This window comes from Typha angustifolia, chromosome 10, assembly GCF_048772165.1.
Source record: "Typha angustifolia cultivar Huaian chromosome 10, ASM4877216v1, whole genome shotgun sequence".
Classification (NCBI taxonomy): Eukaryota; Viridiplantae; Streptophyta; class Magnoliopsida; order Poales; family Typhaceae; genus Typha; species Typha angustifolia.
Genome location: NC_133248.1, coordinates 11,593,382 through 11,617,104, shown reverse-complemented (window position 1 = coordinate 11,617,104; position 23,723 = coordinate 11,593,382). Strand labels below are relative to the sequence as shown.

The 23,723-nt window shown below is 38.5% G+C and overlaps 2 protein-coding genes across 5 annotated transcripts; both read right to left on the bottom strand.

Moving 5' to 3' along the window:
* Nucleotides 1–809: 809 nt before the first annotated feature.
* Nucleotides 810–7,109, bottom strand: LOC140768486 (protein BZR1 homolog 3-like). Of its 3 annotated transcripts, XR_012105769.1 has the most exons (5): nucleotides 6,463–7,109; nucleotides 5,230–5,347; nucleotides 4,901–5,129; nucleotides 4,724–4,782; nucleotides 4,355–4,528 (listed from the first exon to the last, which is right to left on the bottom strand). XR_012105769.1 is itself a non-coding variant. In XM_073108770.1 (3 exons), exons 2-3 carry the CDS (start codon nucleotides 3,365–3,367, stop codon nucleotides 1,384–1,386), a joined length of 999 nt encoding a protein of 332 aa, XP_072964871.1. In that variant the 5' UTR covers nucleotides 3,368–4,528; nucleotides 4,724–4,925; the 3' UTR covers nucleotides 810–1,383. The 3 variants fall into 3 exon arrangements, 1 of the variants encoding a protein (XP_072964871.1); XR_012105768.1 differs by having other exon boundaries at nucleotides 4,724–5,129; XM_073108770.1 differs by lacking the exons at nucleotides 5,230–5,347; nucleotides 6,463–7,109 and adding an exon at nucleotides 810–2,166 and having other exon boundaries at nucleotides 3,152–4,528; nucleotides 4,724–4,925.
* Nucleotides 7,110–15,847: 8,738 nt separating this feature from the next.
* On the bottom strand, nucleotides 15,848–19,030 carry LOC140768889 (protein GRAVITROPIC IN THE LIGHT 1-like). 2 transcript variants are annotated; one of them, XM_073109342.1, is made up of 2 exons: nucleotides 18,753–19,030; nucleotides 15,848–17,479 (listed from the first exon to the last, which is right to left on the bottom strand). In XM_073109342.1, exon 2 carries the CDS (start codon nucleotides 17,377–17,379, stop codon nucleotides 16,003–16,005), a length of 1,377 nt encoding a protein of 458 aa, XP_072965443.1. In that variant the 5' UTR covers nucleotides 17,380–17,479; nucleotides 18,753–19,030; the 3' UTR covers nucleotides 15,848–16,002. The 2 variants fall into 2 exon arrangements, with proteins under 2 accessions (XP_072965443.1, XP_072965444.1); XM_073109343.1 differs by having other exon boundaries at nucleotides 15,848–17,474.
* Nucleotides 19,031–23,723: the final 4,693 nt, after the last annotated feature.

Genomic DNA, 23,723 nt, shown 5'->3' with positions numbered 1-23,723 from the left:
ACACCACGTCAAGAGTTTACTGACTAATAACTAAAATATAATCAAAAGATTGAATCCCCCGTGTCTACACGAGCTTCTCACAAAGCTCAAGTCATGGATATGCTCTTAATTTCTGTCGAAATACTTGGTGCATTCTTCTTGTCAGGTCTTATGTTCGCTAATGAGATATCACGCCGCAAGACCAGCAATGAGTGCTGTGAAGTCATCAAATTAGTGCAGTTTTTCCTTGAAGGTCTTCACTTTCTCGATGAAGAAAATTCATACATTGTACATTATACTTTCTAGTACAGTTTTTTCTTCTCATTTTCTTGAACAATTGGAAACTATTACTACTAGTAATAATTGTACAGGTACCAATTAAGGGTTGGGACAAACCCAGGGTTGTTCATTCCTTGCAAGCTGAAACAAATAGACAAACAATAATTAATTCTTAGGTTTTTCTGAAAAATTTAGGCGTTCAACAATTAGACCACACCTTAGTTACTTTAAACCTTAAACTTTCACCTATTTAAAATATTTCAACTCAAAAATACAAAAGAATACTAAAATATAAAAATTTAAAAATTAAAATTTTAGAGTAATCGGTGAGTTATCATTAACAATGCCCTCCTTCAATTTATGCTGATTTTCAATCAAATTCTTGTTTTGTTCAAAATACATATTTAGGGTATTTGCATAAATAAATAAAAATCTTTAGATTTTTAAAATAGTAATATTGAGCTCTTGTGTTTACATCCTATATAAATTATGCACACTACTACATTATAAAGAAATAATATGCATCTAATATAAAATATATAAGCACTCAGTTTTTGAGAGTTTAATATAAAATATGCATCTAATATAAAATATTGTTTGCTTTTGTGCAGCATATTACTTTACATATGCACATAAATTACACCTTTTGTTTACATTCAGCTAAGCCCAGATTTTTTGAGTACTTACAACTTCAATGAAAGTGTCTACTGGAACGGGCAAGAGGAAGAATTCTCGAGCATGTTGAAGAGCCACCAGATTGTTGTCATCATCATACGCTTCATTGCAAATTCTGTCAAGTGGAACATAAATATGATGAGCCTTTCCTGCATAGGAATTATATCGGCTAGTATATACATATCACTACAAAGTGCTAGGAAAGCTGGAGAGTTAGCAGGATTCATATAGTTGATTCTTTCAATAATTTACATAAAGGATTCCTATGAGGATAAAAACAACTAATGTGAAATCAGTTTTGACATAATTAAACAATCTTGATAAACAGACAAACAGGATGAGAGCTCCATAAGGAGCCAAAAGAGTGATCACTTAAGAAACATAAGAACTGATAAAAGAAACTATAAAGAGAAGATAAAAATAAAATAAACAAGCTCTCAACAAGCTTCATCAGGCATCATCAGCTCTAGTTCTTGAGCTCCCAAGAGTAAGCTCCAACTCATCTGATCCACATTCCTCATGTATCCTCTCTCCTTCCCATGCCTTCACCAATCCTGTTGGATTATTGCCATTACTACTGCTACCAAATGCAAACTCATTTGAAACACTATCCAACATTTGAACGTCAATCTGGCGCGCATCTTCCATAACCGGAGAACATGTGCCACTCTGCCCTGGAGTGCACATTCTTGAAGAAGCCCCACCTGTCATTGATTCTTTGAATAGACCAAAAGGATTAGATGACACAAGACTGAAGGTGGGCGAGGATGGACCGGCAGACGAGATCTGGAACCCCGCAAGCCAAGCTGGATCGGGAACAAACCGGCGGGTAGGGCTCGGTGGAGTGGAATTTGGTAGAGAAGTATAATTTGCGCCAACCCATGCTGGCCGGGCATTTGGGTCATCCCAATCGTTCTTGATACGCGGTGTACGAGCAGTTGGTGAACTCAACGGAGGCGTAACTGGAGCACTTATGGAACTACCAGGAATGCAGAGATGATGGAATTGTGGGAGCTTGGAGGATGAAGCTGAAGAAGAGGTGGAGGAGAGATTTTTGAGCCATGGGATAAGAGAGTTGCCATCAGCACCATTAATATTAGCGTGAGGGACATAGGAGGAAGATGCAGGACTGGCGAATGAAGAAGAGGCAGGGCTTGGCTGGTACGAAGAGCATGGACTTGGTGAAGCTGAGCCTCCTATCAAATATTCCATACGCTCAGGAGGCCTGCAACCCTGAAACATAATGAACAACAATCATTATTTCGTTCTGCCATGCAAGCTGCAAGTAATGTTACAATGGCAATAACAAACAGCCATCACAAATAACTAAAATTAGTTGCCAAAATGTTAGTATATGAAAATTTACAGTAACCTAGGTTTGAACTCATTTAGCAACCTTCACATTAAGTACATATTGGATAATAATAACGGGATGCATTATATTTCACCACACCAAACAAAAAACAAAAACAAGCAACAGATAATTGAATTAAATATTACTCAATTTTTAACACTTACTCTTGGCAAACACATCAACTTTTATATGGTAACAATTAGCCTCTCTGCTGTTAAAAGATTAGACCACACAAACACTAGCTTAGGTTTGGGTGGAAAAGAACTCCTCTGACCACATGATACTATAGATATTGCCAAAATGTTATCAAAGTAAACATACTACTACTGCTGGAAAATAAAAGAAGAATCCCACATTCCTATTTGGATAAAGTAGCCAATGGCCTTAATTGTCCGGTCCTGTCGCATTGATATGATGTGGTAGATTGCAACCCATCAAAAATGCGACCATGCCTGCACTCTCAACAGTTTAAGCCTATAATTTGTATATATTTATTCTAGCATTCAAAACAGAGCCTTTCCCATTTAATAATGCGATGATTCACGAAGCATTAATTACATTGTTCTTAAATTATGTAAATCTTAAATGCGTCTCTGACAACTATTCAATCTAAGTAAAAAAACACACACACAAAGATATTTTTTTTATGAAATAATCCAGCTTTTTAGCTCTTACAGACTACCAACCGCATATTATCAAATCAAACGACGCGCTATCGCACAGCACTCCAATAATTTCAGAAAATCAAACAACACGCTATCGCACACCACTCCAACAGTAATTTCAGAACATTTTGCAAAAGAGATCAAGAATTAGAGGGTAATTATAAGGGGAGAAAAGGAATGGGGAAGAGGATGATGTTACCTTCCGGTAAGTGGTGCCATCGGGCTCCACAGTCCACCCCGCCTCGGCGCAGAGGGCTTTGAGGACCTCATTGTTGTCGCAGTGCTTTGGGAGCTTATAGTTACCGTACATGCGGAGCCCCGCATAGATCTTTGCTGCGATCGCCCGCCGGCGCCGCTCCCTTCTCCTATTGTTCTCCCTCTCCCTCCACGTCGGCATCCTCGTCCCCGCCGTCATCTCTCTCTCTCTCTCTCTCTCTCTCTCTCTCTCTCTCTCTCTCTCTCGCTACTAATTCCACGAAAATAAGAAGAAATCACAGATAAGCCCTTCAAATCTCTGGATATCTTTCTTTTTTTCGCAACTACGAGCTCGATGCGTAGATCTGCAGAAGTGACAGGAGATTCGAGTGGAAAATAGGACGATCGAGTCTAACAGACGACGCGACCAATTGAATGAGGAGGAACTTTTAAAACAGTATGTTTTTGTTAAATGCCCACGAGCTTTCCTAATTTACGACCGTGCCACCACCGAATAGAGATGGGGAACGAGGAAAAAAGCGAGGGTAAAATGGGAAGATATGGGTAGGGAACGAGTTTGATGCCATTGTTTGAGCAGTGCTCGCGAATTCCAATCTCTGATCCGTCTGAGGAAAAGAAGAAAACTAATGAAAAAGAAAGCCCGGTCCAATTCAACCGGTTCAGTTAAACCCAGATCGAACAATGAACCGGATCACGTGAACAGTGGAGGAGAGAGAGAGAGAGAGGCACATGGTTCAGCCGCTCGAGTCCCCCTCCTTTTTACGGCGAGCCGTTGCTTTTAAGGAACTTTAACCGACTCGACGGTTGCGCATCGGCTGTCTTGCCCATGACAGCACACAGCCGTCACACGTGGCCATAAAGCGGAGAGCGCCCTTGGCGGGAAGAATGGGAGACGTTCCCTCGTAACGGTGGAGCCAGGGAGCACGTGGGAAAAGGTGTGGGAGAGCGGCGGGATCACATGGTTGGGAGATGACATCCTCGCAGTCGCCGACCACGAGGTAGCAGAGCACTTTTAGGGAGGAATTCATGAACAGTAATTGAGACGGACCTTGTCTCAGATAAACCCTTGACTAAAGGACGTGCTTTAATTAAACATTCTATTCAAAACGGATAAGTTCTCAAAGCCGCTGCCTTAATTAATTAAAACTCACAGGACTACTCCTTTTTCTAGTAGCTCAGTCGATCGTAACGAGAATTTTAAATTTATTAAGCTGTTCAAAAGAGATCAAAAGATTAATAAGAACAGCAGGCCCTCACGAATCCAGCTTCGATTTCCTTTGTGTTTGCATTTTCGTATTCAAGATCCTGGCAATCGCAGTTATACCCGTTCTTTGATGAACAGAATAAGGGCGGTGAAGTCCTACAAGAGAGAAGAAGGTTAATGATACAGTCAGTAAAAATGTCGGGCAACCTATGCACGTACTGAAAAATCTAAGAGGGTATAAATAGTCGGATGCTAAGGTTTGGCCAGAACTAGGACTAAATTCCCTAAAAGTTACAATTCTTCCACTTTTTTCATATAATATCAACATTACATATGATGTGAAGTCCATACCTTTCTCTGTCACCAGGCATTCTGATAAAATGGCCACTGAAAATTGTTGTCGCGAAATGCTGACAGCAGTCGATACACAGAACAACAAACAACTGATTAAATTTATGTTTCTTTTCTCGCTTCAAGTTCCTCCACAGTGCTAGGAAACCTTAACAATAATTAGTGGTTAAGTGCTACCTTCAAAGCTAAGAGACCATGGCTGTCAACTGCTGAGACTGACAACCTCCTTCAGCAATTTATGAACAGACGATCTAAAGTCAGCGGAAATCAATAGTTGCCTAGGAATTGCATCCAGTGCAAATAAACTAAGAAGTCTCATAACATCTGCTAGAATCAATTTTTCCTGTCCGGCTACCCTCTGGTTAGCGAATTTGCACGAGTTCTTCATCTTGCAAGAACGGCAAGTCTGGAAAGATGAACAAATGAAGAATGTCTCTCAAAACCTAACTCCAATACAATAAACACAGAGAGCACTTTAATTAGATGAGAAATACAAACCCACTCACAGTATCTTCTTGAATTTTGAAGAAAGCACGTAGTCTTTTTGCTGCAAAAATTGTTCCTCGTTCAACAGATGGACACCCAAAAAGGGCAACCTTTTTCAATTCGCTTCCAGACAACCACCTGTGCTTGAAAGAGTACACAAGGAAGAAGGGATTTAGCTCGCCAATAAAGTAATGAAGGTCCTGAATTATGCAAGAACTATGAGTTGACATCTTATAATGGTTAAGGAACCATCCTATATTCTGTCAAAAGCCTCAAGACATGCTAGCAGAGAAGTTTAATGAGCAGTCAAAAAGATAATGCCAGCATTGGAACTACAAAACCTATTAGAGAAGGCAACAAAGAGCTGATAACAGAAATGTTTAGAGGAGATCAAAAGTACTTAGATATAACCAGTGAGGGAAGGAAAATATGATGGCCATTTGGCTGGAAAAGTTCATTGTCCAAAATAGAGATGAACGGTATAAGAACATTGACAAGAATGAGATCAATTATCAGCAAAGAAGTCCATAATCATTGCTCATCTTCTTTTAGTATTAAACAAATAAAAGAAAATCGAATGATGCAGATTTAAACAGCAGGGGCAGTGCAAAATACTTTACAAAGAGAAAAGGGAGAATCTTGTTCATGAAAGAATCTAGAAGCACACTAATTAGGACGGGAAAAAAAAGGCAAGCTGCAAGCACAAAATAATCTAGAATAAGGAATGCTATCCCCATAGAATTAACTATTTTGTGAAATAAGATTTGTAGACAAAAGCATAAAATGAAAGAACTACAGAATACAAGTTATGCTCATACAATATGTGGGTGATAACCTTTTAAAGGATCTAAAGGGTCATTGGAAATTTGAAGCTAAGAAGCAATGTAGTTTCCCATCAGATCAAACTATATTGCAGCTTGCAAGTTTAAAAAACTGAACCCGAGTGAAGTTTAACAGAATGCCTTAGTCATGGAAATTGTTTTCATCAGAAGTTCTGCTGACTGAAACAGCCATCATCTCTTGGATGATGCGTTATCAAATTAATTTTTTTTTACATCATTTTACTCGCCTACTAATTTAAATTGAACTCTATAGCATCTTAAATAAAATAAACCTATTTAACTAACTCTTGAGACATTCCAGTTCAAATCTAACCGCCTCGCTAGAGTTCAAATCAATGTCTTGGCATCTGTCTACAAGAGAAACTAGCAAATAAAGAAAAGGAAAGTAAAAGGATTCGTGCTTTTGCTTACTTTGCTATCTCTTGATGATCCTGGCCGAACTTCTCCGCCGCCGATTTCAAGAAATGGCGAGAGTACGAATTGGGTGGGATCTCATCCTGACCCAACTGCCCCACGCGCGAGAAACTAGCCTCCTTTAAGTATCCCTCCTCTTGCAACCGCCTCACCAGGGACGCCGCCTCGGGCGAGAGCTCCTTAGGGAACTCCTTCTCCTCCATGGGCCGATAGCGAGTAGACCCCGAAGAAGGTACCCACTTCTTATCTCGTTTAGCAGCGTCCTTTCGTGGAAGAGGTGGATTAGTAAAGATCGAAGAGAGGGTTTTGGGAGTTGAAGTGGTGACGGTGGCTTGGGTATGCTTGGGCGTGATATTGGTGTGAAGAGATGAGAAGATTGAGGAGAAAGAGGGAGAAGGATTCGGGAATTTAGGGTTTACTCGGAGTTTGCAGCGGAGGAAGGAGAGCATCTTTGCTGCGGGATTAGAGAGGGGAGTGGAGGAGTTCGCGAGGGCGCCCATGGCGATTAAGGTCGGGCTAATTGAATGATCTAGGCCTTCGCAAAGACGGTGACGATTGTCAAGTCTTCGCAGTGTTCTCATATCGTCGACGACTTCTAAGCTCCCGCACATATCCGTTGAGCGATTAAAATGATCACAATTATGTTAAACATCTTACTGCTATGAATCCACTGCTTATACTTATTAAGACCATGAAGGAAATTATAAAATACTATCATACGACATTTTCAATAATCTCAATTTAAAAAAAAAAAAAAAAAAAAGCCTCTTCATTCTTTTCAACATAGGGATATGGGGATGTTTTGTTGCCTTCCTTGTATGGAGATGTTTTGTTGCCTTCCTTGTTGGGATCCGATTGGTCGAGGAGAATATTTTTATTTTTATTTTTATTTTTATTTTTATTTATTTTTCACTTTAGGATTGACATATTTGATGCCAAAAAAATAAACTTGAATTAAATATAAATATTTTAAACCAATTGAAATATATTTTTCTAATTAAAACTATTAAATAAAAATTAAATACGATACACAAACATGATAATTTTTTATGTTAAAAAGACTCTTATCAAATAAGAGTAAAAGAATCCATGGCTCTTTTGTCTCTAGAATCAAATCAAACATTATAACGATGTTTTTAAACTAATTTGTTTGACTCCCTTTTGATTCATACTTTTCTTATAATTTTTTTTTTTTAATTTTTTGACTTGTCTCCAAACTTTATATATATATATTATATATTATAATGCTCTCTTATATTATGAGTTAAGAAGTGGATTTTAATTTACGTGGTTAGAGTTTTATATTTTTTTTTTGACAAAGATGAGTAAATCCATGACCTTCGACTTTAATTAACATATTAATCAAGCTTGTATCCGTTCCATCAATTTTAATGGAAGTTATTCGTCTCCAGACATCGATTGAGGGAGAGAGGGATTAATGCGGTGCTTTTTCAAACATGAGCATTATTCGAAGAGACCAAGTTGGACAAAAAGAGTGGAAGTCCCAAAAGATGTCCAGGAAAAACGTCACAAAGTCGTACGAAGTGCCCACAACGAGACATGACATGAGTACTATTTTGACTCTTGACCTGACTCCTAAGCCCTTACTCCTCCCTAATTGTAATTGTAATTGTAATCCTAATCCAATTCCATAACCTCCTCCTTTCTCCTTCAAACTTTTCGACTTATAGCAACAACATATAATTGTTTACAGTTTGACTCTTCTCATCCGTGCAATAGATTTCGTGTAGAAAAGGAAATATGCAACTTATTTTATCCATGTTCCTCATTATAACAACTACTAATGCATATCTACCTATATCTATCTATATGCGCATACGGGAGAAGAAAATTCCTTCTAGAGTTTATTGGCTGTAAGGAACAAATGGTGGAGGGTGGATTAGGGAGAGGCTTCCACGCTCAAACTAATCCACAACCTAAAATTAAACCACGGTATTCTGGCAGTGGATGTAATAGGAGTTATTTTTAGAACGGATCAAGCCAAAACAGAGGAAGGGCTTCCTTGTAAGGAAGAATTACCCATTACTTGCTTAATTTCCTCAACGAACCAAACAATCCCCTAATTAATAGTCCCACACTTGAAGGAACTCCAAACACAAACTCTTCTTTTATCATTAGCTAACTCATCCACTTGTACTTATAACCTTGAAAGGCCCAAATTAGGATGCTTAACCTCTTTCCCCAAAATTCCAAACAGAGAGGAACAAACGAAAGCAGACAACTTGTCCAGAACTAGTTAATTGGGTTTGTTTTGGTTATACTTTTTCTCTCATTTTTTTTTTCCAAAGTCCAAAGCCGCCTCAAGTACAACCAGAAAGGAGAAGTTACTCCGAAACCAAGGGGCTGGAGAAAAATGGCTCTCTCTCGGACTTGGGAGAATTTAAGGTAATCTTCACATGGAATTCCAGGGAGAAGAAATGTATGAAAACGTGGCACATCTATTTGACTTGGTTGTTTGGAATTAACGTAGTCCCCACGCATGCACCTCGTATAACTCTCTCTCACTCACTATTCACCATTTCACCGTTCTCCAAATATACAACTATATAAACCACCCTAACCTACTCCAAATCCTCCCCGAATTGATCGAATACCTTCTCAAAGAAACACACTACTACTCTTTTCCTCTCTCTTCTCTATCTCTCTCTCTCTCTCTCTATTTCATAATAGCTTTCATGGATTCACATAGCAAGAGAGTTACTACTCTTGTTCTCTTCTTCTCCTTTCTCTTACTTGCATCCTCTCTAGAAGCGAGGAAACTACTCGTCGGCCATGGAGAGGAGAAGAAGGTTGCAAGCATGGAAGACATTAAATTGCTGCTCAACTTGCTTCCAAAGGGATCAACTACACCACCGTCTTCTCCTGGCGAAGATGGCCACCGTTCCGGCGCGGCCACCGAGAGGATGTTGGGATCGGTGCCGAGCCCAGGAGTCGGCCATTAGATTCTCAGACTCTGCTTTTGTTCTTATAACTATTTGATTCTTTAGCTTGCTAGTGACAATTTTTTGTAGGGTGGAACCCCATAATAATTTTTCCCATCTAATTATCTCTCCCCACTCTTTGTCATTTAAGGTATACATATGAGAAGAATTGTACATATCCATCAAGCTTCTTTTCTTTTTCCTTTTTTCTTTTGTGTGCTTGGCTCCCTCCAATATCAAAGTATAACAAATTAAGTACTAATGGTAATCTCCAGTTGGACTTTGCTTGGAATATTCATTTGTCATTCTTTATTACTTTAATTTCCTGGCCTTATTCTAGCAATCCCGGAACTCCTTGTGGGGTTCTTTTAGGCCACAATCCTTAATCTCCGCTTAGATATTGTGATTTAGTGAATAATCCAAAGAAGATAAAATATCTCGTGTTGCGTAGTGATTATGGTATTAGAGCTGGCAACAACAAAGAATAATTAGATAATAAATATTTAGACGTCATGCTAACGAATAATGATGCAACGATTATATAGAATCATATAACTCAAATCTTGGATTTGGCTATGTTCACAAAGGGATCCAGATCAACTGGAGATTGGGATGCTGAGCTGTGGACGAGTCCAGAAGATAATGATATCTAGTTAACATCCATAATCCTATTTGTCCCTAACCACGTGGTTAGGTAAACAAACAAACTAAATCTTTTCCTTTAAATCAAAAACTCTTTTTTATTTTATTTTATTTATAATTAATTATAAGCTAGACAAAGGAGTTAGTCTTCTCCGATATATAAACAGAACGTATGAATAAACACAGGAGATGATATGTTCATGATATGTTGGAGTGCTCCTACCGCTATGCCTTAGTAAATAAATACTTTAAGTCAAACAACACGAGTGAGTGACGAGTGAATAATAAGTAATTAATCATTTAGGCCCACCAAATCTTTTCAATTTTAGCCCATATAAAGCCTAGATGGAGATGAGGTTGATGGCCACGAAATGGGATTTGCTGTGTAATACTTGATTACAGCTCGATCGACAGTTCAGTTTAAACCTTAACGCGTTCACAAAGGGCCCCTCTCGATGAAGAATAGACGAAAATTTAGGGTGCGAAGTGCAAAGTGGAGGTCATTGCAATCTTATTCGATATGGCAACATGGCATGAGGTATTATCCTCTCCTCTTTCTTTCTTAGATCTCCTGTTCATTAAATTGTAGCCCTACCCAAATGTTTCTGGAGAACAAAAAATAAAAATAAAAATAAAAGAACGTTTGTTAGTTTTGTTAGAGAATCAAGTAGGAACAAGTCACTACCAAACCAACGAGTCAAACCACTATATATACATGGGCTCATGTTGACTTGCTGTATTGGAAACCCTGTTTACTTTTAAGACTTTTCCCAAGATTAGACAAGGAGGTTAGTTCTTATCGATATATCAAAACTATGTCAACTAGATACATAGCTTAGTAACTATATCAATTTCTTTATAAAATATATATTGTAACAAATTGAAACTATGCGTATATAAGTGAAACATTCGTCAAATATCAAATTCAATATGACAGAAGAATCAAACTTATGACTGCTAGGATATAGTGGTACATCGTGCTTCTCGATACTTCTAATACAACTGCACTAGTGTCTGACTTATTATTAGCCATTCGTACACGGCATTGACTTTTTTGGGTGCTGTCGTAGTTGACTCTTTAGAGACCCATGGATAGCTCATTTTTCTAGTGGCTATATAGTCTTCAACTACTACCAATAATCTTATAAAGCGCTTAATTAGCACCGAAAGCCTAGCTGAATTGATATGTGTCCCTAACCTATGCTTAATGTGGGGATAAATAGTGTCATTAAAGATTTAACCACATGAATAAACCAAAACTCCGTACGTTTTAATCACTACGTACATATATATATATATATGAGATTAGGATCTAGGAATTCTTCTTCTTCTTCTTCTTCCTCTTCTTCTTTTTTTGACGGTGGAATGATCTCACAGCAAATTTAGGAGAATGTGGGGGCTATAAGCATAAAATTGTACAATATAATTGGCTTGAAGAAGTAAAGCTCCAGCATTTCTAAGTGCAGATGTGATGCTGAATGGATGACTTTGATCATTTCCGCAACATTATTGTTCGTTTGCTTTACATATATATACGAAGCCACAAAACTCTCAGTGAGATGAGATGAAGTAAGGATTAAGAAAAAGAAAGAAAACAAAAAACAAAGAATGAACTGATACTTGATACAACTACAAAAGAGTAGGAATATATATTACTCTAGTGCTAATGGGTGCTTGAAATCAATCACAGGAGGTGTCTGGTGAGGTCCGGTGCGGCGTGCCCTTTTCCGCTCGGCGTCGACGGCGGCGCCCGGCCCTTGGCGAGGACATGAAAGGCCTTGAACTCTTCCACATGATCTAAAGCTGAATTCTTTGTCACCTTCAGAGCTGCTTCATTAATGGAGATTGAGCTTGGTTCCGGCCTTGCTAAGGTTAACCCGACGGCTACCATGAAGAGGAGGAAGGCTAAGAGTTTTGAGTAGAAGCCAAGAGGAGAGAAAGAAGAGTTGGCCATATGGAGTTTTTGAAGGAATAATGGCATGGAAGTGTAGGCCAGGATATATTTAGTTTTAAGTACAGGGGGAGATATGCTAGATAAGTACAAGTCAGTCGATTGGGTGAAATTACTTTCTTGTGCTCCTTGGACCATAATATAATTTCTTAGTTAATCTGCTACCAACCAGTGATTTTTGTCTAAAGTTGCTACAGTGAATCTATTAATTCTCTTCGCTGAAACTAAAACAATGAAGGGGTGTTTCTGTAATGTTGATGAGATGGAGTGACATTGTCCGGGGAGTCTGAAAGCTCATCTATATATGACTATGAGATTGGACCACGACGAACAGCTAAACAGGGTTAGGGGGGAGATGTGGCCGAACATTTGACTTTGGCATGGATGGTTTTGGTAGCTGGGTGACAATTTTTTTGGACATTTTCGAGGTAATGACACAAATCCACAAGTTGTTGGTTGGAAGGGGGAAAAGAAAGATGGTGAAATATCGACATATGATAAACATCAAAATTGTGATCCTTTTTTACCCAAATGCTTTAGAAACACTCTTTTTAAAGTTGTAGGTCCTTCGTATTCTTCTCTATCGTTCTCTTTCTCGCTCTCTTTTTCTCTTTCTTTAGTGATATTATACTTCACGATTTACATATTTTTTTAACCCTCTAACTATAGAAAGTCTCTCAGGTCGTCATCGGTAGGGTTAACAAAAAATATAAAAGAATAATTTTATATTTTTTTTTCTTTTAAAATAAGGATAAAATCTATCAGCAAGAATAAACAAGAATTTCTATATAGAAATAAGCGTTTGAGAATAAAGAGATATTTTGGTCAGCCTGGGTTAACTTTAAAATATTTTCTGATAATATTTATACGGCTTGAAATGTGATTCTCTCTCTTTTGTGCAACTGCTCGGATGTTGCTTCACATGGATAGTGTCGTGGACATTTGGACTACTCTCAATCCCCAATCCACTTATAATGCAGCAAGACTTTTGAAACTAATGGATCAATATATATATATATATATATATATATATAGATATATTGATATTCTTCAACGGTGAATAGATCATAGGAGGCGTATCCAAACGAGACGTAAAGGAAAGGGTGGAGAAAGAGAGGGTTGATGGTGTTAGTAAAGGTGAAGTCCAGCTTCTATGTGTAGTGTGGGGACAATATAAATTGACTTAAGTAAAAGCAAGTGAAGAGGATTGAAACGAAGGGGAAAGAATAATTGATTAAATTCCAAAGCCATCACCGACCCATCCATGTCATTCCTTTCATCTGCAAAAGAAACATATGTTCGGGCAATAATCTCGGATTTTGATTGACATTATAAGCTACCAACTTATTATTAGAAAAAAAAATGTTAGATAAGATGCCTAGTTCATGGCAGTGATTTTCTTTCTGTGGAATTCTTTGCGGGTTTTTAGGGCCAGTTTGCTTTGAACGATTCTTAAGAGTTTGGCAGCTTAATGATGGGTCGCAATCCGACGAGATGGGTTAGAATGGAAGTGAGCGTGGACTTAGAAAATTGCAGTTCTGATAAGGGGCAAGAGGCAAGAGGGGTTTGCAATTGTTCACAAGTCATGGTGATGTTGATGCTCAACTATGATCTCCTCTTTTGGTTTTAAAATTAATTGGATGTTGTCTACTTTAGTGCGATTACTCCTATGCCTGCTCCCAGATGAGGTTAAAATGCCTAATTCGAAAAGGATGTTTCAAATTTATTCATCTCCTTCGATCACTGCTCGGAAACAGCCGTTGCATTCCCCAACGTTAATAAGTTTTTCAGATTCCGAAACAATAATTGAGAGATAACATACACGATACTTTTCCTTCTATCCATTCATCAACTTGTGCACAAGTTTCTTGCAACCGTATCTGGACAACAATATTGTGCACAAGTAAGGGCTGAAAGTAGTCCAGAAAGAGGTCAAATGATTGTTTGAGCAATTCTGACAAAAAAGTAAACGTACTCTGGTGTCTGTAGGAAAATCCACAGAGATGTGCATCAGTGCAAAACTAAGATTACACGACTGTGAGAAATTAAGCACACTGCAAAGCGACATTACGGTAATACATGACAATGACGACCATGATCATATTAAAGCAAATGGCAGCAATCCCAGGCTACATGCCAAGAGTAGTGGAACAGCCGATCCCACATTCACCCTATGCTAAACCGAAAGTCAGGCACGTCCTTTCAATCTCTATCTTCCCTTTTGCTGACAAATAATTCTCCAAACTAGCATCAGCTAACCGAGCCGGCTTCGGTCGCACACTCAATTTGAAATTATTTTTGAATTTGCCCAAAGCTGAATCTGAAATTTTTTTAAAATTTAACTAAGCTTCAACTATATATATATATATATATATATATATATATATATATATATATATATATATATATATATATATATATATATATGTATACATATATTCAAGCCGAGCTTGCACTACTCATTTATTTATTTTGAAAGCCCTAACTAGCGTCTAACAACTTCCAACGTTAGGCAGATTTTAGGGGAACAGGAAATCAAGTAGGCATAACCTTTGGTAATAACTAGCAATTTAGGGTTACAAGTCCAAATCTCGAAGTCTCAGAACCCGAGAATAAGGTCAGTTAAATTTCAACTTTTCGGGAGCTGTTTGCTTGTTGCGGTTAAATTCCAAATCTCAAAGGTCTCATAACCCAGAAATATTAATTAACATGGAGCAACAATGATGTTGAGCTTGTAACCCTCCCCATGAGAATTGCTTCCGATTATGTTGAGGATCATTTTCAGGAGATTAAGATTTGTTGTTATATCAACACTGACATCTGCTGTGGTCAAGCGTAGTTCTTGATGAACTATGTCCGCAAATAATAAGAGAATTTAACAATTCTTGTCAAACCTACTATCCAGCATAGTAAAGAATCTCTAGAGCAAGGCTGGAAGACTGTTTGAGGCCCATCAGGCTGGGCCAAGTTTGAGGCCACCAAAAGCAGCCCACCCATCCAAAGCCTTTAGTTTGGTGACGACGTTGTACCATCGCAACTTATTTAGACATGAGGAAATGCAACCAGCAAAACGGGGACTTTTGGAAGCAAAGTTAAGTTGTCCTTCACTTTAAATCTAATATTATATTATTATCTCTGCCGTGCTTAATAGACTTAATCACGCTTTTCATGATAACAAGAGTTTCAAATTTCAACAGCTACCCATGTCTTTTGTCTGGTAGGCAGCCTACACCGAACGATCAGCATCCAACTGACAACAAAGACTGGTCAAAGCATGGATTTAGCTCACAGGATTGGCACCCTAATTCTTGAATTGGGCGAGCTAAAATCGAATAGAGAATAGCGGTCGTGACAAAGTACCCTGTCTCCCTTAAAGATGAGCAAGCACAGAATAGAAACACGAACCACCAAGTAAATACCAATGCACAAGAAGCATACGAAAACTGACCCTTGGCCTTTGGCACTTCCGCACTAGCCGATGTCGACGGACAGGGACATGGTCTAATAATACGTATATATGTCCACATCTTCCCAGTTATACCCACCATAATATTACACCTCGAGAGCCTGTCCACCCAACCTGGAAAATTTCTAATCAAATTCCTCTACTACCAGTATCCTTCTCTTTTAATCAACAAATTTTAATTATGTCTCCGTAGCCTGTCATTATATGAGTGATGTAATGCATATGAGAGAGGGAGAGGGAAACAAAAAAACGCTCTACATATTATATTAGGATAATATATTGTACATAGCCGTTTAGAGTAATCCTTCTCTTTTAATCAACAAATTTTAATTATGTCTCCGTAGCCTGTCATTATGTGAGTGATGTAATGCATATGAGAGAGGGAGAGGAAACAAAAAAACGCTCTACATATTATATTAGGATAATATATTGTACATAGCCGTTTAGAGTAATCTACGCCTACCAAACTACTACTAACCCCTTACACACGAGCACGAGCACGAGCACGAGCACCTGAAGCCCGACAAGAAACTTGATCACGACCGTCCGCCGCGAGATGAGAGGTAGACCTTACACTGTATGACCGTTCGTCCCACCCTGAACCCCGGCACGACGGTGAACGCCACAGTGGGCCTCCCGCCGAAGTCATCGCCGCCGTCCTCTTCGACGAGGCTCTCCATGTACACCTCCGAGTACCGGGAACCGCTCCGGACTTGGAATATGGAACCAACCGCCGCTCCTCCCTCCTCGTCCTTGGATTCGAACGCGAAGAAGAGACAGTGGAGGATCCACACCCGCCTCGCCATCTCGGCAAACTCGGCGAACCACGGCGACTCCGGAAACCCCCTTCCGGAGCTTAACAGAGCCCTCTGCTCGAGGTTCCCAAAGAAGGACGCTTCCATTTTTGGGTGGACTAAAGACAGATACTTCGTGGTACAAAACTTCCCAAACGCCGAATCAAACAACTGCTTCGGATTTGCCGATTTCAGTAGGGTGAACTCCTCAAAAAACCTTCGTCCATCCCATTTCGATCTCTCTTCCAAAAAGGTGAGGTTGAAATCACGCCGGTGGAAGTCGGAGAACATCTTGTTGCAGACATAGGATTCGAAGGCGAATAAATGATGCCCGGGCTTTGACCTACGCGCTGCGGGATGGATAGCTGCGGCGGCGTTGTCGAGATCCCAGCCGTTAGATTCCATCTCTTTTGTCATAAGCTTAACGAAAGATCTCACCGACTTGAAAGCGTACCGCAGAGCGGTGAGGAAGTGGGTCGGGTTCAGGCCTGAGAGGTGGAGATCGTCGAGAGCCGCGAGCGATCGGCCCGGGTAAAGCCGGGCCTCGAGAGCTCGGTGCTGCTTCTCGGAGTGGAGGAGCTGGTGTTGGAGGGATCGAACATCGGCGTCCTTGAGCTGGAGGTCGGATTCGAGCTTGCGAGTGGTGATTTGGTAGGTCTTGAGTAGGTTTCGCTGCTCCTCGATCTGGACGGCGAGGGGAGAAGGTAGCTGGAGCTGGAGCTGGTTGTTGATGTAGGATTTCTTGAGATTGGAAAGGCGCTTGAGCTCGGCGACGACCGCGGCATCGGCGGATTGGATCGAGTCCGGGTCGTAGGGGGATTGGGCGAACTGGAGCTGCGCGTAGGACGCTTTAATGGCGGAGATGCTCGCGAAGAGGTTCGCAAGAAGGGAGTCCATCGCTTCTCTCTCTTTACTGAGTTGATGCTTATCGGCTTCGGGATTGAAAAAGGAGTCCAGACGGTGGTGGTCGCAGAGTTTGGTGGGGAAGTCTCCGATGTTGGCCGAGAACTTGAGCTTCTCAATGCCGTCGTCGTCGTGACGGCGAAGGCGGCGGAGCTTGGTGATGGCCTTCGCGATGGTGCCAAGGTTGGGCGGCGCCGCTGTTCTCGTGGACTCCATCTTCCTCTAAAGCAAGAAGAAGAAGAAAGAAGAAGAAGAAGAAACCGAGAGGACCGAAGGAGAGTGGTGGAGAGCTCAGACCTCCCAATATTAATCTGCCCTTCAGATAAAAAAAAAAAAAGAAATTTCTGAGGTGGGGAAATGGCGAAAGAGGAAGGGGGTAGGAAATGAAGAAAGGGAGTGATGAGTAGACAAGTAGTACCCTTCTTCTTCAGAAAAAAAAAAAGAAAAAAGAAAAAAAGAAAGTAGACAAGTAGTACTAACGGCAATATAATTATTATATAAAGGTATCAATAATTTAGCTTCATATTCCCTTTAAATAAATAAAGAAACCATACGGTACTTGCTGCCAAAGTTCTTGAAATATTTCTGGCGTAGTGAAATCAGGAATATGTTCTTAAAAAAAATATGGAATATGTTGCTGGTGTGAAACAGCTGGTAAGAAATAACAATAAAGAGGACATTGATCTACACCGTGCTCGCTTGTCAGAGTTTATTATTAGATTTGGGTTACATGTTTTAATCGGAAGTGGGTGTGGTATATCAGTAGTAGCCCATACGATCTCGACTACAACCTACCTGGTTATAACTTACAGCCCACTCCTCGTCACAATAATGAATACTTGATACATTAAGTACGACCCCTTACAAATTGTTTGACTAGAGAAAATTCCAGATCATCTCTAACTACATTTCAGAACTACGAAATCTACCAGGATAGTTGTTACAATTACTACGTGGTATTAAGGCACAATGTCCTGATACGGGGACCAGAGTAGTCCCTGACTGCTTTATACCTACAAAGTGGACCTAATTACATAATGCAACACTCCTACCACGATGGAACCAATGAGATGTCGGCATGAATTTGCAGAGAAAGACATGAGCGTGGAAAGCCAACACTTTTCTTCTACATCTCACAGGATCGCTGCCATTCTACACCATATTGCTAATGGAGCCAACTTAGAAAGCCACAAAGACGTCTTTGTGAGCTTAATTTAATGGTGAAACCAAAACGGTTTGTCCATATCTCCGAGAGATGCCTCTTCGTTGTTTGTCATACTTCGCACGTACCACCACCGGGATCACGTGCCACAACAGCAGTTTGAGATAATTAACCCCGAATCCGACAAGGCAAGGCGGTTCACCAAGGAAAATGATGATAAGGACATCCAACCCAGTCTACACACTACTACTATACAGGGAATAAATTTATTACTCATATGCCATTCATTTCCACTTCTCCCAACTCGGAATGCGATTGGGCGAGCTCACACTCAGGCTTCGTTTAGCAAATAAGAAATAACCTAGTATGGAAAGAAAGGGAGAAACCCTAGGATGCAGTTGATTGGAGTTAGAAACCGAGAGCTTACCAACCGGATCAAGGATCGGCGACAGGAGCTTCTCTCGCACCTCTTCCGACCTCGTCAACGGCGGAAACGACTCAAAAATGGAGCCTTGGGCTCGCTTCGCCTTCCTCTATCTCTCTCTGGATCAAATCTCCTCCGATGTTACGAGTGTAAATTTCTGAAGGAGGAGAGCAGAAGCGGCAAAGGAGAGAGAGTAAAGTGAGGGGTTGGAAAGGACGGGTGGAGAGAGAAAGGGGCGCGGGAAGTGAGAAAAGGGGACAGGGAAAGCGCACAGATGAATAGGGAAACGCAGCGTCGGTATTAAAAACCCTACTCATTGGTCTTGATGCATCTACTCATATTACCGATACTACCCTTGCCTGCGGGAGAAATCTGAGGTAATGTAGTAATAAAAGGACTATTTGGTAAATCGGGTATGTTATACTCTTGAACGGGGTTAATTTTGTAAAAAACGTTCTTTCTTTCCCCTTTTCGTTTACTCGGAGTAGTAAGTTAAAAGGAAGGACTGTCGTCCAGCTGGAGTCGCAGAGGCAAGCAACGGACTGGAGGAGTTTTTAGGCGCGACTCACTTTTTACGCTCTCATTCCATTTTAATTTTCAGGAAAACTTACATCCTTATAAAATTATATTTTACCTCCTATATTTTTATAATTTAATTATTTTAAATATACAAATTTATCTATTTTCTAGGAGTTTACTGTAAATTGGATCCAAGATCGGGTACTTAAAAGAAAATTTGTAGCAATTCGTTAATATTATAAGCGAATAAAGTTGATTTTCTTTCAGCTACATGACAGTTCATATAGCCCGACATCTCTCCATAGAATAAGAATTAACGTGTTGTTTTACTCTTAAAAATACCTACGTGACGTTGAACATTGTCAATAGATTCGTCTACGATAATAATATATATATATGGTGCAATGATGGAACAACTCGTAACCAAATCTCACAACGCCACCATTTTATTATACAATAATACACGAAAGAGAACAAGATATGATCATGTCAGAGGACCTCAGGCTCTCATAGGCATTAGCAAGCCCTTTTTATTCCAATTTCCAACAGGGCTCATGATGATAGAATCAATATAATTATTGAATAATATACAAAATCCAAGATCTAACACGCTGTTTATATATATATATATATATTTTTTTTTTTTTATAAAAAAAAACGAGTTAATGTTGTTTAAATTTAAACTCAGAAATACTCACAACATTAACCTCTTTATTCGGTTTGACAAAAGTACACCTCTTCTGTCTTTTAACTCCTTACCTTCTAAGGCTTCAATAATTGCCCATGCTCACAAGTTGGCATGGCTACAATCTAATGTTTCCTATGACCAGACCCCGCATTTGCGAACCTCGGTGATACTACTGTTTAACAGTGATGGCTCAATTGGTAGGTAAAGCACATGATATATATATTTATTCTTAAACTATTGTTAATATAACTTTTAAGTATAAGTTTTATATATTTATTTTGTTTATTTATTTTTGGGGGGGTGGGGGGGGGTTCTTTTTCTAACCTACCATTTATGCGAGACAAGTTATGTGAGACAAAAGAGGTCCATGGCGATAGGCATTAGTGTCAAAATCAAACAAAAGAGAGTCTTGAATCGATGGCTTTTTATTGGGCCGGATGGGGTTGTGCGCTCTCGTGGACCCGATAAAAGACGAGATTTCATTATTTCAGCCAAGTTAGTGGCGCTGGGTGCATGAAGGCTGGCGTTGGAAAGTAGTCTTGATGTTGTAGATTGGATTTTGGAGTTTTGCTTTCTGGATCCTTTTAGTCCCATCAATCTTTTTGATATGAACTTATCACTGTAGTTTGGTAGTTAGGTCATGATGAACAACTTATAACAGACAACATGGTTTTGATTCTTCTATATATTTATCTGTAGCAAGGGTATTAATGCTGTGCTTGGTTTTTTAAGTATATTAGTTAGCCTTATTTTTTCTAGTTTTGATTTAAGTATCTTTGACTAAGCTAAAATAATGTGGTGTTTGGTTCTAAAAAATATATTTATTATTTATAATGTGATATGAAAGTGAAAGATGTTAGTTTTAAGTAAAAAAACAAAAATACTTTTTTACTTTCATGATAGTAGTTATTATTATAATATATAAACTACTATATACTGACTATAATAATATTTTGTGATCTTAAGTGCATATCTTATAAAATTTGAGAGCTTATATCCTATAAACCATCAACATGTCTTACCTCCTTAACCCTGTAAATAGCCACTACTGTCTTATTGTAAGCCCACAAATGAAACAAAATTAATAATATGTTTGCCAAATAAATCCGCAAACAAAAGACAAGTAATAGCAGTCTATTCATATATGTTAACATAATAGACACCAAAATCTTTCTAACTAAAAATTTAAAACATATATTATTTATGCATTACTTTATAACAATGATTCATTTTCAACTTTATTCTAACTAATTCGTCCAAAACATGACAATGGCATTATTTCAAACACCCCCTCATGTCACCAACATTCTAAATTTAAAGTATAAAATATAAATATTGTGAAAGAGATAAGAGAGAATATTAAATTAAAATCAATTTAATTTCATATTAAAATTTATATACCATTATTTAATGATTTAATAGGGGCTGTACTTAGTTATTAAAAAAAAAGGCAACCAAAGGCAAAAACCAATTTACTTGGTAGAGAAATTTCATGATGGAACGTCGACACGAAAGGGAAAAAAAAGTTTAGGGATCGTTAACTTCGAACAAAAAGGTTATTCGGTCAATTATTTTTGTATAGATTTTGTGATATAAACTATATATATATATATATATATATATATTTAGAAGACCATTACATGTAAGCTGGAAAAAGATATCAGCTCTTTCCAACACAAGGGCTCTATTTGGTTTGACATGAAGAGAAAATCTATACTCAGTTCTCACTCTTGAAGTAAGAATGAGCATAGATTTTCTAATATATGCTTGTTGTCTAAAATAGTGGTGTAATAATTTATGACACAATAATTTAATTAATCTGAGTAACCTGCTTATCATCTGAATAATATGTTTAGAATATAAAATTTATTGAATAATTTATATAGATTTAAATAATTTGTGTATAACTCGTTTATATGACTCGTAGCCAGGTATAAAATTTTGATAGTTTAATATGGTCAAGAGTTGAAATAGATGGCCCACAAGTTATAAAAGTTAAGCATTTAATCCAATTTGAATTCTTTCTTAGGATGAGAGGGAGACACAATCTTGGGCTGGCCCAAGATGGGGCCCAAGTTTGAGATCTTAGCCAAGCCCATTATGAACAAAATATATCCTAATTTGTAGATTTAACGTTATTATTTAGACTTGTAATGAAATTTCTAATACGGTGAGTTACTGATACGATTCGATTCATATTGGCTCTACGCGTGATATTGGGTTCATGGGAATGAGCCTATTTATCTAGTTGAGTATGTAGAAGCAATAAAATCATTTTTTGTCGGGATGCGTTCGAATGCAAGGACCGCGTTCGAATGGGGCCGTTCGAACGTCTGCATCGCATTTGTATTGACAGAGAACAGAAATTCCGCATTTGAACGTAATCGAGCGTGTTCGAATGCACCGTGACAAAAGTGTGGATTTAGTTAGGGATTGTTAAAATTGTTTGGAGTGTTTTTAAGTTAATTAAGGAGTTCTTAGGATGAGCCTATATAGATATGCGGAGGAAATCCTAATTGAGAAATCATCTTGTTATTGGAATTTGTTTTAGTCTTATTTTCTTCTCTTTTGACTCTAGCTATTGGCGCCCTCTCCCACCTTCTTTCTTTTGCCCAAGTTTTTAATTGACATCTTTCAGCTTCTAACCACCATCTTTCACAACAACTTCTCCCTCTTTACACCACGAACTAACCCTAATATTCATCTAACAATTAGAGAGCTACCAAGCTAGAATTTAAGTTTTGGAATCGTTGTGGATCGGATTATGCCGGTTCGTAACAGTTACTGTATCCAAATTTTAGGAAAAATTAATTGATATTTAAGATTAATACAGGGGTATGAAAGAAAAATAAAAAGAAAGAGACCAAAATGTTTCATTTCTTCGTCATAGTACAACGAAATCAATGCAATAGAATAAGGTGAAGAAGGTACAAGGTAATGTGTATAATTTTGACTTTTATTTTGTCACAACCTCCACAAAAATATCGTGCCTTTAGGACTATTGGAGGATTTACTAATCAAGTCAAAAGTATTTTAAGGGTAATGGGAACACAAGGACAATCCATGACATATAAAATAAGTCTTATATTAATTGCTCCATGTTGGGATATTTACATTTTAAATGTCAATTAAACAAAAATGGCATATAAATAATTAAAATCATAATTGAAAAAAAAAATATATAGTGTCAATTATGATGTTTTAAATATTTTTTTTGAAAAAAAAATCTAAAAGAAATGAGAAAAAAAATAAAATCAAAAGACACCATCATCGCTGGAATGATTGTTTAACATATAGTAGCAGGTGAGTTTATTCATACATATATCCATCCATCCGCATCATGCCAACACTCTATCAACCACCAACTATCTCATGGGCCATAGTGCCACGGCCCATGCAGCAAGGAAAGGACCCAAATGCCCTTCCCCTAGCAACTTAGAAGTCAACAAACTTAGTTAATATAGTGTATAATTTCCGGTCAAATATTAAGGAGTTAGATTAATAGCTCTACTCCCAAGTAAACCACCAACATTTTATCAGACAACCTAAAAATTAATGACACCATAAATTAAATAATCACAAGAAGTCAAGACACGTAACTAATCGTAATTAGTATATTAACAACACCCAAGAAGAAGGAGAGGGGCAGTTTTGAAGATAAGAATATATGCGGAGGACTATTATGTCCTTTTAGCGTTTAAACGTTCCAATAGCTGGAGTCTCTCTTTTTCTCAAATCTATCTATTTTTCCGACTACTTCCCTTGGA

What these genes read in the sequence shown, in the direction of transcription:
- LOC140768486 (XM_073108770.1), bottom strand. Translation starts at nt 3,367, where the DNA reads ATGACGGCGGGGACGAGGATGCCGACGTGGAGGGAGAGGGAGAACAAT. An exon ending in ATGGCACCACTTACCGGAAG is followed by an intron (nt 2,167 to 3,151) that starts GTAACATCATCC and finishes ATTATGTTTCAG; the next exon opens with GGTTGCAGGCCTCCTGAGCG.
- LOC140768889 (XM_073109342.1), bottom strand. Translation starts at nt 17,379, where the DNA reads ATGGAGTCCACGAGAACAGCGGCGCCGCCCAACCTTGGCACCATCGCG.